The sequence below is a fragment of the Nomascus leucogenys genome, chromosome 8, assembly GCF_006542625.1.
Source record: "Nomascus leucogenys isolate Asia chromosome 8, Asia_NLE_v1, whole genome shotgun sequence".
NCBI classification, from domain to species: domain Eukaryota; kingdom Metazoa; phylum Chordata; class Mammalia; order Primates; family Hylobatidae; genus Nomascus; species Nomascus leucogenys.
In genome coordinates, this window is record NC_044388.1 from 21,635,811 (window position 1) to 21,651,194 (window position 15,384).

Here is a 15,384-nt window from a genome sequence, read left to right on the forward strand (position 1 = left end):
TAATGATCTGTTTTCCATATTTCCTTTCTGTGGAAATGTTTGTGTCCTGTGCAAAGCACTGTCTCTGTGCTTTCAACTCTGAATCCTGCCAAGACTCAGACCCAGCCTCCTGGTTAGGTAAAAGCCTGTGCATTGGTTATTGTGCTGCCACCATGGTGTGTCTGCACGTGTAATGCACTCGCTAACCTCAGTTACCTGATAAGAAAATGTCCTCATTCCCTAGTGATATTTGTAGAAATAGAGTCCTACTGTGATTCTCAAGATGAAATGATTTGGGGTTGGTGTCATGTATACCATCCCAATGAATGGATTTGGCCATTGCACTGAATTTAGGCCTGGTTTTCATATGTGCCTGTCAGACTTATTCGGAGGTCGGACCTGGCAGGTAAGGATCACTGGCTGGTAGTGGTGACGCTTTCCCTCCTAGGTGTTGATCAGCATTCATTCCAGGCCCCTGGGCCCTCCTCTTTCAACAGATTTTACCCTTACCATTGATTTATGGTTCTAGGGGTTGTGAGTTCCTTTTGATATATGACCTTATGGTTACAGAATGGCCATTTTGCTGAGGTTGGCGGTGTCTGTCCCTTCCATGCTGTTGCTTGAATGGCTTTGTGCTCTAGGCTGTCTCAGACCATCCAGCTTGGTAGTAACTGCCATGTGGCACTTTGGAGAAGAGGGCAAGGATTAGGGAGAGGGAGTGAGGATGTGGCTGCCATGCAGTTTGTGTAGTTAGGATTATCAGACTGGAGAGCTGCTAGAAATCAAGGAGAGGGTTGCTGTTGGGCTTATCTTTGGGGTAAGAGATTGGGCCATGATTCCACATCTCTGAATTTTTGACTGGTGACTTCCTCTGACACCTACCAAACTCTGAGAATGAGGTTCCAGGCACAACTCTAACTAAATAATGTTGTCTGTGACTAGCTGGAGCTTTGGCCACAGATCTCCATGTAGACACCTTCAGCATAGATCAGATATAGGCCTCAAGGGGCTCTTTTTGCACTATACTGTGTTCTTACTGGTCCTTGCAGAGAGGGCTGGTTCCTGTAGCAATAAACCAGTTCCAAGAACTCTAGCAATCCAATCCCGAGAGAAAGGCCAAAGGCAGAACCACCTCAAAATATTTCTCACATGAGCAGGGTTGAATTTCTTGGTTCATCTTACTAGTAGGCCTACCACTTGCTAGCTCCTTGGTGAGGCCCACCCTTGACCAGAATTCCTCCTCTCTTGGGGTGGAAAGATTGGCACTCGCGCTTGGGTCTGGAGCATGCCACCACTAGTCCTCACACAGTATGCAGCTGCCCTGAGTTTCTAGATTCACATTTGGCTGTGGTGCTCACTGCCTGCCTCTGGCATTGGTTACGCTACTGTGGGTAGCAGTGTATTGTCGCCTAGTGCCCTGGAGACTGCTCAGCTCACATGCTTGCTTTCTACCAGCTAGCTCTGTGGTGTGGTCAGTTTCCTTATTTGTCTGGGCTTCAGTTCTCATATCTTCAAAGAGGGAGCAGTAGTATTCCTACGTTTTGGGATATTTAAAGTGTTTAGCATAATGCCTAATGTTAACTTTATTTGTTTGATTTTAGCTTTTGTTATTGCTAATAAGTATTTCATTCAGTTAGATCATATGTGCTGATAAGGCCCAGGGGACAGATTCCAATTCTTATCTCCTTGGTCAGTTTCCCTGCACTGAAGCTGTTGATTGGAAGAGTGGCAGGCCAGGCAGGAGTGGGAGCTCATCACCACCATGTCACCACTGATGGCCCAGTCAGTACTCAGTCCACACTTGGCTGGGTATAGCGTGCCTCCTGAGGGGAAGTAAGGCCAAAGCATTTTCACAGAGTGGAAGGAATTCCTGGTCCTAGTGTGTCTGACTTTCTACAAGATAACATAAGTTTAGCTGCTAGAAAGCAACTTTGAGCCCTGCCGAGAGAAAGAGAACACCAAGAAGAAACACTGGAGGAGCAAGATTAGAGAAATAAGACTTTACCCCCACCCTTGAGCAGGGCTGCCACACTGTAGATAGATAATATCCTTCAACCTACATGAGCATGTGTGGCAGCCCTGATTCTCACAGGACTGCACATAACATAGCACTGTATTCCTTGGCATCTTTTTTCAAACTGTGTCCTCCCCCATTGCTTATCTGGTAAGCATTGTGTGTCTTTTAAGACTGTTTAAAGGGCATCTCTTCTGTGGTCTTTCTTAATTCCTGTACTCCTGGTAGAATTGACTCCTCCTTCCTCTGCCTTGCCTCGCTACGCTAAGCAGATTTTATCATTGCCCATTTAATTGTATGTATTTGTTAATTTTTCTCCTCTTAGAGTGGGTTCATTGAGGGCAGCAACTAAGACATATGTGCATCTTTGTACCTCCAGCAAGTACCACAGTGCCTGTATATGGTAGGCAGGTGCTCTCTTTGATGTTTGCATTAAGTCAATGAGTGAGGGCCTCTGAGAACTGTAGGCAAGGACTAAAGAGTTCTGGGATCTCATAGTATATAGCTGCTGTGTGCTTGGCACTGGGGCTCCCTTTGTGGACAGGACCTGGCTGCCTGGTATGTCATGGTTGGATGTGGACATCCACTGCTTCACCGTGCGCCTAGGCTCCTTCTGCATACACTCACTCATTGGGTATATAGTAAGGGCTTTAACTCATGGCTCCAAGAGTGCTCATCCTGCAAAGGACATTTTTAAAGGTGTGTGTTTAAGGTTTAATTCTTTCTTGGACAGATGTTTTATGAAATATGTATTATGCATATTTTCTTAAATCCATTCAGATGAAGTTTTTATGTAACTTAAATTCTTCTGTATTTTTTAATGGAGTCCTTTTTTTCCAAAGGTAGCTTTCCAGAGTTACTAGAGAAGAGGGTTCCCTTTCATTCAACTGAGAGAATGGTCTTCATCAGCATTGAGCAGCAGAGGGCACTGTAGTTCAGGAGATGAAGCAGCAAAAGTAGCTCATTAATGTATTTATTTTTTAAACATGGAAATAATGGAGATTTTTGTATACCTCCTCTGTGATAGCATATAGCAACTGTGTTAACAAATGCTAACGATAGTCTTTTAAATTTTTATCTTGTCAGAAATGAAAAGAAAGTTAAAGTACTCATGGAAAAGAGTCAAGTGAAAATAGGTTAAAGTTGGCTAAAGACCTTTTCTGGAGCACTTCCAATCCAGAACTGGTTTTTAAAGACTTATAATAAATGACTGGAAATGTAAGGTCATAGACTGCAGGAGAATATTTTTTTAAGGTCATAGATCAGATTAGAGAACATCTTTTGCTTTCCTTTTAGGCCTGTATGTAGGTAAGCAACTGGGGAAGGATGATACTTTTTGCTCTTGTGATGGCTGTGAAACACCTAGATTGGATGTTTATGTTTCCCAGATACGGGGATGAGAATTTTTTGTGGTTCTATGTCCCAATACATTTTTCTTGGTATGTGACTAGGTTTATTGCATTTCCTAGAATCCTCACCAAAAAAGGGTTTCTGTGGCATAGAATTATTGAAAGCTTGAAACCCAGGAGTTCTAGACTACAGGATGTGGTTAGAAGAAAAGAAGGAAACGTTAAGACTTGTGTAACTCAGAGGCCATATCAGCCTATTAAGTCTGTCAAATGCTAGTGGGAGAGTTTTTGTTGCTTTTCTTGACCCTTTTTTCATACTTTTTAAAACTTAAAAAGACTGTTATGTTGAGATATATTCATATAAAATTCAAATATTTAAAGTGTACAATTCAAAGGTTTTAGTATATTAACAGAGTTGTGCAGCTATCAGCACAATCACATTTAGAACATTTTTATCCCAGAAAGAAATTCTGTAATGATTATTATTCATTCCCTATCCTCCTGCCCGCCTTAGATGACCACTAATCTATTTTCTGTCAATGGATTTGTCTCTTATGGACATTTTATACCAGTGGAATCATACAATACAGTGTGTGGTCTTTTTGTGATTGGCTTCTTTCACTTAACATGATTTCAGGGTTCATCTATGTTGTAGCCTGTATCAGTACTTCATTCCACTGTATGGATATGCCACATTTTGTTTATATCTTCATTAGCTGATGGACATTTACATTGTTTCCACTTTGGGGCTATTGTGAATAATGCTGCCACGAACATTCATGTACAAGTTTTTGAGTGAACATATAGTTTCACCTATCTTGGGTCTAAACCTAGGCATGGAATTTTTGGGTCATATGCTAACTCTAACATTTTCAGGCACTACTAAATTGTTTTCTAGAGTGGCTGTGCCATTTTACATTCCCACCAGCAATGTATAGGTGTTCCAATTTCTCCAGACCCTAAGACTATTGTTTGTCTCTTGATTATAGCCATCCACGTGGGTGTGAAGTGGCAGCTCATTATGATTTTGACTTACATTGCCCTAATGACTATTGATGTTGAACATCTCTTCATGTGCTTATTAGCCATTTATATATCTTCATTGAAGAAATATTAATTAAAAGTATTTTGTCAGTTTTTTATTTGGTTGTCTCTTTATTACTGAATTGTAAGAGTTCTTTATATAATATGAATACAAGAACCTTAATATTAATAGATATATTATTTAAAAATATTTTTCCCATTATGTAGATTGTCTTCTTAACTTTTTTTTTTTTTTTGAGATGGAGTCTCACTCTGTCGCCCAGGCTGGAGTGCAGTGGCACGATCTCGGTTCACTGCTACCGCTGCCTCCCGGGTTTGAGTGATTCTCCTACTGCAGCCTCCCAAGTAGCTGGGACTACAGATGCATCTGCCACCATGCCCAGCTAATTTTTTTATTTTTGGTAGATACGGGGTTTTACCATGTTGGCCAAGCTGGTCTCAAACTCCTGACCTCAGGTGATCCGCCCACCTCGGCCTCCCAAAGTGCTGGGATTTGTATAGGCGTGAGCCACTGTGCCCAGCCCTGACTTTCTTGAAGATAACATTTGTAGCACAGAGTTTTAAATTTTGATGAAATCTGTTTTCTCTATTTTTTTCCAACCCTTTAAGCCATTGCCATGAAGTCTTACTCCTGTGTTTTCTTCTAAGAGTTTATAATTTTAGCTTTTACATGTAAGTTTCTGCTCTGTTTTGACTTAATTTTTGTATATATTGTGAAATAGAGGTCCAAATTCATTCTTTGTATGTGGTTATTCAGTTCTCCCAGTGCCACTGTTGAGTAGACTGTTCTTTTGCCATTAAATTGCCTTGGCACCCTTGTCTAAAATCAATTCACCATGAATTTAAGGCTTTATTTCTGGACATTCCGTTCTTTTCCATTGATCTACATGTCTGTCCTTATGTCAGTACAACAGCATTTTCATTACTGTAGCTTTGTAGTAACTTTTGAAATTCAGGACATGTGAGTCCTACAAATGTAACCTTCTTTTTCAAGATTGTTTTGATGATTATGGGTTCCTCAAATTTCCATATGAATTTTATGATCAACTTGTCAATTTCTACAATGAAAACACCTGGGGTTTTAGTAAGTATTGCATTGAATCTGTGGATCAATTTGAGGAGTATTGCCATCTTAGCAATATTTAAGTCTTCCATGCCATGAACATGGGATATGCTTCCATTTACTTAGATCTTTAATTTTTTTCCAATGGGGTTTTGTAGTTTTTACTGTGTAAGTCTTACACTTATTTTGTTAAATTTTTTCCCAATTATTTTATTCTTTTTTATGCTATTATAAGTGTAATTGGTTTTCTAAATTTCACATTTGGATTGTTCATTGCTAGTGTATAGAGATACAGCTGATTTTTGTCTGTTGATCTTGTATCCTGCAAACTTATTTGAATTTATTAGTTCTAATATCTTTTTAGTGAATACATTAGTATTTTCTATATATGACAGCGTACCATCTACAGCTTCCACCTCTGCAATCTGAATGCCTTTTATTTCATTTTCTTGTTTACTTACTTTGGCTAGAACCTCTAGTACAATGTTGAGTTGGAGTGGTAAAAGTAGACATCCTTATCTTGTTTCTCTTAGAGGGGAAACATTCAGCCTTTCACCATTAAGTAGGATGTTAGTTGTTCTGAATATGTTTTATTTCATTTTCTTGTTTACTCACTTTGGCTAGAACCTCTAGTACAATGTTGAGTTGGGGTGGTGAAAGTAGACATCCTAATCTTGTTTCTCTTAGGGGGAAACTTTCAGCGTTTCACCATTAAGTAGGATGTTAGCTATGGATCTTTTGTAGGTGCCCTTTATCAGGTTGAGAAAGTTCCCAATTATTCCTAATTTGTTGAGTATTTTTGTTATGAAAAAGTGTTGGATTTTGTCAAATGTCTTTTCTTGACTATTGAGATGATCATGTGGGTTTTGTCATTTATTCTACTGAGTGGTGTATTACATTTATTTATTTTCAGATGTTAAACCAACCTTGTATTCCTGGAATTTTTGTACCTGAATTCAGAAGGGATACTGGTCTGTAGTTTTCTTTCAATGTCTTTGTCTGGCTTTGGTATGAGGGTAATACTGGCCTCATAAAATGAGTCAGGAAGTGTTCTCTTCTGTTTTTGGAATAGATTTTGAAGGATTCGTATTAATTTTTAAATGTCTGATAGAACTTAACAGGATGCCATCTGGACCTGAGCCTTTTTTTTTTTTTCTTCCTTGCTCTTGTCGCCCAGGCTGGAGTGCAATGGCGCAATCTTGGCTCACTGCAACTTCCGCCTCCCAGGTTCAAGTGATTCTCCTGCCTCAGCTTCCCAAGTAGCTGGGATTACAGGCATGTGCCCCTATGCCTGGCTAATATTTTGTATTTTTTTTTTTTTAGTGGAGACGGGGTTTCACCATGTTGGTCAGGTTGGTCTTGAACTCCTGACCTCAGGGGATCCACCTGCCTTGGCCTCCCAAAGTGCTGGGATTACAGGCGTGAGCCACTGCACCTGGCATGGGCCTGAGCTTTTCTTTGTGGGAAGTTTTAAAATTATTAAGTCAATCCTTTAACTTGTTATGGGTCTGCTCAGATTTTCTTTCTTCTTGAGTCAGATTTGGTAGTTTATGTCATTTTAGGAATGTGTGCATTTCATGTAAGTTAGCTAATTTTTTGGCATATAGTTGTTCATGGAATTCCTTTATAATTCTTTTTATTTCTGTAAGCTTTGTGATGATATCTCCTCTTTTATTCTTGATTTTAGTAATTTTTTTCATAGTCTTGCAAAGGTTTGTCAATTTTGTTTAATTTACCAATTTTTAAAATTGCTTCAACAATAATCATTTATTTGGCTTTCTTTTTAGGGTTGATTTCTTTATTCCAGGAGTCTCTGTGGTTGGTGGGTTTTCAATATGCTCCAGTCCCAGACTGCTAGAACAAGAGAGAGTGATAGAATTGGCAGTGAAATATACGAACCACCCTCCTGCCCTCTGGGTTCACAATACGGTAAGCAAACTGCCTGTTTAAACGCAATGATCTGGGAATCTCTGCCACCCACAAAATTTGTGTTAAGCTCATTTGATTCACCTAAGAAACCTGGGCTTGAGTAAAAGGTACATGCCCACAAAGAGCTTCTAAGACAGGTCAAAGAAACTTTGATGCATTAAGTATGAGTCAGAGACTTTGGGAATCTGGAAGTATTTTCTGGGTCACCAAACGGTATTCAGTTGAATACTGCTTTCGAATTAAAATATTTTATATTTTAGACAAGTTCTAAAAAGTTGGCTTTCTGTGTCATGTAAATGGTAAATCTATAAATCAGATTATTTTGTCCTAACCATCCTAAATAAAGGGAATTAAATTATTATTCTGTCACTTTGGAGGGGAAACTATCTGATTACATAGTACTGCTTCTTCCCAGAGGTGAGCACAGCTAAATCCACGGTGCCATTGCCTCTCCATTTCAGTGTCTGGAAAGCTCTTCACTTGGGATTCTGAAAGAGAATCCAATTTGACTGCTGTTAATAACTCTTATTTCACCACAGGGCTCAACACAATCCTACAGAAGCTGCCTGTCATTACCTACTAGAACTCTGATAACAAAGAATGAGCTCAGAACAGATCAGTTACTCATTGTCTTAGTTTTTGACCCTTCTATCCTTTTCACTTACTGCTTTTTCTATCCTTTTCCTTTTCCTTTCACTTCCTCTTCATTACAAGAGTGTCTTCTATATTTACCAACAACCTCCATCCCATCCCAGGCATTTTCTTACCTTCTTTACCAAAAACACATACCAGTACAAATATGGCTTCAAAAACAGCATTTTCCTGTTTCCTGGAAATCATTGAAAATCAACAAAGGAAAAAGAAAACAAAACCTCTATTTTCAGCAAAACTTGGAAACACACTGTAGTATATTTTTAAAGGTTGCAGAGAATTTTTGGGTTTCTGTAGGAGCCACATGGAAATAAGTAGAGGAGAGAGGCCAAGAGTAGCAAATTATATAGAGCACCAACAAAAATACACGAGGGAGTGGGGGTGAGACTTAACAGCTCTTGCTTGCAAAAGAGGGTATGGAAACACCGTTGAGTTTTGTGGCTGTAGAAGGCCCGAACGCAGCAAGGTTCAGTTAGGAGAGAAGGCCGCAAAGAATCACACAGGCAAACCATGTTTGTAGGAACTAAATTGTCCTGTAGTAGCTGAAAAGAGCTTTTATGTTGTGAAAACCAGCTAGCTTAGGATACTGTCTGGCCCATCCCCCAATGTAGGACCCTCTTGCAAATAGTCCAAAAAAAAGCACAGTTCATTTCAATCCCATGAAAGAAATCAAAGAAGACATGAGTAAATAGAGAGATGTACTGTGTTCATAGATTGGAAAACTCAACATAGTAAAGAAGTCAGTTCTCCTTAAATTGATTTATAGATTTAACATAACAATAATCAAAACCTCAACAGGATTTTTTATAGATATGGACAAAGTGATTTTAAAATTTATATGGAACAAAAAAGGACCTAGGATAGCTAAAACAATTTTGAAAAAGAAGAATAAAGTGAGAAGAATCACATTAATCAAATTTAAGACTAAGATAAAGCTACAGCATTCAAAACAGTATGGTATTGGTGAAAGGAGAGAGACACATCAAATAATGTAACAGAATGAAGAGTTCAGAAATAGACTGACATATATGGTCACTTTATTGTTGACAAAGGCGCTGGATTCAATGGAAAAATTGAATGGCAAAAGGATAAACTTTTCAACAAATAGTTCTGGAACAATTTTGCATCTAGATGCAAAAAACAAAAAAATGAAAAACCAAAAACCTTCAACCTAAACCTAAACCTCATACTTGATATTCAGAATTAACTCAAAATGGGTTGTAGATCTAAATGTAAAACATGGTACTACAAAAGTTCTATAAGAAAACAGGAGATATTTGGAACTTGAGAGTAGGTAAAATTCTTAAACATAATACCAAAAGCAAGATCCATCAAAAAAAAGGTTGATGATAGGACATGGTCAAAATTAAAACTTTTTCTACAAAAGGCATTTAACACAATTTAAAAACAAGCTACAGACTGGGAGAAAATATTTACAAATCAGATATCTAACAGAGGGCTTGAATCTAGAATATATAAAGAAATCTCAAAAGTCAACAAAAAGAAAACAAGCAACATGATTTTTTTAAATGGACAAAGAATTGAACAGACACTTCAGTAAAAAGGGATATGAGGATGGCAAATAAGCAATGAAAGGTGTTCAAACATCGTTAACCCTGAGGGAAATGTAAATTAAAACCATATGTGGTGGGATGCCACCACAGATCTAGTCTAATGTCTAAAATTAAAAATATTGACAATACCAAGCGTTGGCAAGGATGTGGAGCAACTGGAACTCTCGTATATTGCTTATATTGCTAGTAGGAATGCAAAATAGTACAGCCAATCTGGAAATCATTTTAGCAATTTTGTATAAAGTTAAACATACACTTAACATGTGACCCAGCAATACCACTTCTGAGTGTCTTAGAGAAATGAAGGCTATGTTTATATAAAAGCATAACATGAATATTTATAGCAGTTCTATTCATAATTATTAAAAACTTTTAGAAACAACCCAAATGTCCCTCAGCAGGTGAATGGATAACTTGTGATATATTCATACAAGGGACTATTAAAGAGATGAATTATTGATGCATGCAGCAGTGTGGGTGAATCTCAGAGGCATTCGGTTGAGTGCAAGGAGGCAGTTCCAAAAGGTTACATACTGTAAAATCCCATTTTTGTCACATTCTGGAAGACAAAGATACAATGATGGGAAACAAATCAGTGGTTGACTGGGGTTGAGATGACTGTACAGGTGGGATTGATAGCACAGGGGAATATTTTCAGGGGGTGATGGAACTAATATATGTTTTGATTTTGATGCTTGTTACCCAGATCTATATGTGTGTTAAAATTCATAGAACCGTATACCAAAAGAAAAAGATTTCTATTAAGGAAATTTTTAAAATAAGTTTTTTAAAATGTGCAGGAGCAACACAATATATTCTTGTGGTTTACACATCAAGTTGTGTCTGTCCAGGATAACCCTCAGATGCCTGTGTAGGCATTTCCATTGTAAATGTATCCTGTCACATTTTTACCCTGCAACCTTCTGAGTCTCTCCGTCAGTGTGGCCTCAGCTGCCTCATTGCTTTTTGGAGTCTCTGTGGATTTTCTACTCATTACTGGCTCTAGATTGCTCCTAGAGGTGCTAAAATGTGCTGCTGGGGTGAGAGCAATGAAGTGTCTGCATGCCCCTTGCTCAGAGTTGAAATAAGGGTAGCCATCCCAGTTCCTACTGCCATGAACATCTCCCCCATCCTCCCTGTTATCCTTAGCTTCTCACGTGACCTGACCTGGTCCCGGTCCACAGCTTCCTGCTTGGTTTCATGCCTCATTGGCATTTCAATGAAGGAACTTATTCTTGCAGGCTGTAGAAAATCTCAAAGTGTTATTGCCTGAATGCACATCCTAATTGTAGTGCCTGCTCTACTCTGCCCAGTGGGAGTTGCAAACAGCCTTTATGAAGTCAGATTTTTCTTGGGACCATTTTCAGGTGGCTATTTTCCTCCTGAGGATTTGTCTTATTAAGCCATTTGAGTGGACAGTGGAGGCACGTGAGTGTCTGGGTGGCAGCAGGCTGCACCGTTGAGACATGGAATAAAGTGCCATAAACGTCTTCCTTTATTTTATCTGCTTTGGCTCAAGCTCTTGGCAGGGTAAAGGGTTCTAGACAGCTATTGTGTGCTCAGCTCCAGTTGCTGTAGAAAGGTTGTTTATTTCACAAGTAGAAAATCTATACCAAAGTTAGATACATTGCTGTGTAATTGAAGGTAATGTCCTTTTATTCACTTACATATTACAGTGTACAGTACTTTGAGTCTTGTGTTCGTGTTACCTTCGCAGTTTTTATTGATCAACAAAAAGACAAAGATGGCTTTTAATTCTTTCCGGATGCTACCAAATCAGAAGACAGACCTACCAAAGATTATTTTGTCGTCAAGGATAAGACAGGCTTCTTGAGTATTATCTTTCCCTGGGGCACATTTTCTTGCCAACTCTAGAGTTGAAAATACTCTGGTTTCTAAAAACAATAACCTAGAGGCTTTCTTTGTTGTCATTACTAAGCATGCCAGAGATGGCCATTGGAGAAAATTATTTCAGTCTCTTTCACTCTGATTCTTATAGATAAAGAGAGAACTGCACAGGCAAGCAAGAGAGGGAGGGAAGGAGGATACAGGAGATGAAATTCATTGTCATCATTAGGCAGAGCCTTTTGTATCTTAAATTCTGTTTTTGAGACTCGAAAGGAAAGAATATTTTAAAGCACTTTGGTAGCCACTGTAGCAATTCCTATATTTTAGTTATTCCTAACTGAATGCTCCCTTGCTGCTAATTTCTTTTGTCAAAAATGAAAACCCACTTATCACCATTCATGTAAAAATCTCCCACATATTTAAAATAGTTAGGTTCAGACATTTTTTCCCCTGAAAGAGTATCCATTCATTTAACAGTTCTTTACCAAAAAAGACATGTTTTTGTGAATTCAAATAATTTTCATTTTTCTTAGATATTCTCTAAATTTAACTCATCTTTAACTTGCAGAGACCAAATTAAATTCATGTCCAGAAGTACCTACTGCTCACCTGACATGCAAGGTGCCAAGGTGTGAATGCTAAGGGTTTGGTTCTCAAAAAACATGCGATGTGTTATTACTTCTTAGGAGGGCATTCATTTAGTTGATTTATGCCAGGAACATGTAATGAGAGAAACCTATGCTCTTAATACAAGTTTCTTTATTCCTAGAATCTGTTTTTTAGTGACAGGGAAGAAGGAAGCTGGTATTGCCAGCACTTTTTCTTTTGTGACAGCTGCAATGACCAAAATTCCTTCTTATGTAGAGCCAGATACTCTGGAGTTCCACCCACTGTGAGTCAGTTCATGTTCACACCAACCCTGTGAGGTGGGCAGTGCAGGTGCTGGTACCCATTTTCCAGGGGTGGCAGATGAGGCTCAGAATTTAAGGGACTTGCTGGATTTCACAGGGGCCATGATTAAAATTCATTTGACTCCAAGATCAGTGGTTTTTTCCCAAACAAGGGATTACCAACTCGGTCAGATCCAATGCCCCTTTCTAGAACTGTCCTGAAATGAAAGTCATAGTTAATGTAATGTACCCATAGATTTTTTTTTGAATAACATAATTCTAACTGTAATACAAAGGAGAAATAAAAGAAAGTGATCCATAATCAAAGAATATGTATTTTAAAATATAAATGGTTAGGCAGATCTAACTGGAAGATAGAATGAAGTAATCAGATGACTATTCCTAAACATAGAGTCACCATGAATACACTGTCTACAGATGCAGATGATAAAGATGTGTTGTGTGGGTGACACATGTCACTAACCGGAATGTGGTTTTCCAGAACAGTGAACATGCTTGGTCAAGTTCTGAACACAACAAAGTGTAATCTACGTTGTGGCTACTGAGTTTATTTGTAAAATGAGCTAGGGTCTAGTCTCAGATCATTATAAACCAGTTTTCATCTACAAGAACGTCTTTTGGGCCATTCACAAATCACTGTGCGGGACAGTCTTGTGCATTGTAGATAATGGTGTGCTGGCAAACCAGCCATCTGAATTTATCTGAGTTGTATCATTTGCTGATTTCTGTGCTGTAAGTACTCCTACAACGGCTGATTTCAAACTACCAGTAGGAACTTTCTTACAAAATTCCTGTAGATTTGACCACCAGCTTAGTAGGAGCCAGCTCTGGGAAACCACGAATTTTGTAGGATCTCTAGCATCTCTGGCCCTGCCCTTTAAATGCCAGTTGGATTCCCCAAATCATTGTGACAATAAAAAATGTAATCACAAGTTTCCCAAACACCTTCATCAGAAGCAGTAGCACCCCCACTGAGAAAAACAGTACATTCAACTCTGATGGTATTACGGGCATAAGTGACCTCACCAAATAGGTGCTTTATCTAGATAGGTCTATGTGATACTCCCTAGTATGAGGCCTCTGGCTGCCTGTTCTTGTTTCTCTAGGGAGACAGGAACAGCACTGAACAGTACTACAGGGGCTGGTGTAAGCCTGTAGAGCTGGTCTGGCTGTGCCTTACTGAAGATCAAGACGGAGCACCAGTACTTACACTTTTCAGCCTTGTTGAACCCAGGGCAGGCAGTCTAGTGACGTTTGCCACATCCTGTTTCTCTCAGCTTTGGTTAGAACACAGGAACACAACTCAGATAAAGGAGACCCATACTTCAGAGCTGTCCCCTGCCTTTGAGTCCATTGCCTCTTTCCTCAGTCCAGTTCATCGCCTAAGAAGTTAACAAATGGTGAAATCACTGAAGCACATCTCCTTTTCTCAGTATTGGAAAGGCTGTTCATTATGGATTACGAAGGTGGATTAGCCTATGGCCTATAAAATGAGCAAGTGGAATCAATTCACAGGGCATCGGGAAAATTGGGAGCAAGCTATAAAAATAGTCCTAAATACCAATAATACAGGAGATAGACCCAGTTTTATTAAAGTAGAACATTTGGTTTAAGACCTGTGCTACAAAAGACTAAAAGGTCTTTTCTTTCCTGCCTTAGTGTACACTTGACTCTGAAGTGGCTGTGAGAGTGGGTGGAGAGTTCTTCTTTGACCCTCAGCCTGCGGATTCGTCTAGAAACCTCGTGTTGATTGCAGGAGGAGTCGGAATTAACCCTCTGCTTTCCATCCTGCGGCACGCAGCAGATCTCCTCAGAGAGCAGGCAAACAAAAGAAATGGATATGAGATAGGAACAATAAAACTATTCTACAGTGCAAAAAATACCAGCGAACTCCTGTTTAAGGTAAAGGAGGTATAGCTTGCTGTAAGCAAACTTGTGTAGTGGTATTAATTGTTCATGAAAGTTTTTTCTCTAGGTTTTGTTTTCTCTGCAAAGGTTCAAACAAAAGGCTTGGCAAGGTTTAATCATGCTCAAATGAGAACTAACCAACACACCTTACCCAAGACAAGTAAAACTGCTAGTGTCGAAGAGGCTACCAGTTAAGTGACAGGAAAGGATAGGTTTTGGTGGGATGGAATCTGGAGGTTAGATGAACAGAAAAGTCACAAGGGTCCCGAGATTCCAGTCAAGAGACCTACAGTAGACTAGTGTATCACAGGAGTAGGTAAGACTTAGACAGTTTGGACTCAGCTGGGTAAATGAAACCCCCGTCAGTTGCATCTGTTTAAACTAAGTGCATTTGATGAAGAAAGCTTTCACTGGGGATTGCTTTGCAGCTGCAGGAATGAACAAAAGAACAGAAACAGTTAAAAGACACAACTGTGGTCAGTGAAACTGCTGCTTAATTGCCAATGCTTGAGAAAAAGGAAAAAGAAAAAACTCCCGGAGAGTTGGTAATATGCTTGTTAGCATATTCAGATTTCAATTAAAGCCAAATAGCCCTCTGTAGTCTGAATGCTCTGGCCTGCTAGGCTGCAAACAATATCTCTCTAAGTAGAGAGCAAGAGCCGCAGACGTGTGCAGAATGGGAGTTGAGGTTCAGCGTCCATGGTTGTGCACATCTGTTTTGATTTTTTAAAATTGTAGTGTGACCAAATATGTTTGACATTCCAGAAAAATATCCTTGATTTAGTAAATGAGTTTCCTGAGAAGATTGCATGCAGTTTGCATGTTACGAAACAGACTACACAAATCAATGCGGAACTCAAGCCATACATCACGGGTGAGTCCCCTAAAGATATTTTGACTATCTCCATGCAGTTATTTGATGGACGCACCAGTTGGTTGAGTGCAGATGCTTTATTGTTGGAAGTTGCTGGCTGGGAATGTCACTATCTGGGGAATTGGGATGATTCCTCATGGAAAAATAGATATTTAGTTGGATTTACTCATTATATATGAGTTTCCTATTGCCTGTGTTAAAAGTGTACTTTTCACACTTTTTAAGAGGCCTTTGCATCAT

The 15,384-nt window shown here is 39.2% G+C and overlaps 1 protein-coding gene across 9 annotated transcripts in view; it reads left to right on the forward strand.

Annotated features, from left to right (window-relative positions):
• OXNAD1 (oxidoreductase NAD binding domain containing 1) overlaps window positions 1–15,384 on the forward strand; it is an 87,609-nt gene that overhangs the window by 22,387 nt on the left and 49,838 nt on the right. For all 9 annotated transcript variants that reach the window (XR_004031292.1, XR_004031291.1, XR_004031294.1 and 6 more), the window contains 3 exons: window positions 7,237–7,378; window positions 14,022–14,264; window positions 15,036–15,144. Coding sequence is in view for 6 of the 9 variants with exons in the window: in XM_030816871.1 (XP_030672731.1) it covers window positions 7,237–7,378; window positions 14,022–14,264; window positions 15,036–15,144 (494 nt within the window). In the remaining 3 variants the exon portion in view is untranslated. The remainder of the gene's footprint in view (window positions 1–7,236; window positions 7,379–14,021; window positions 14,265–15,035; window positions 15,145–15,384) is intronic.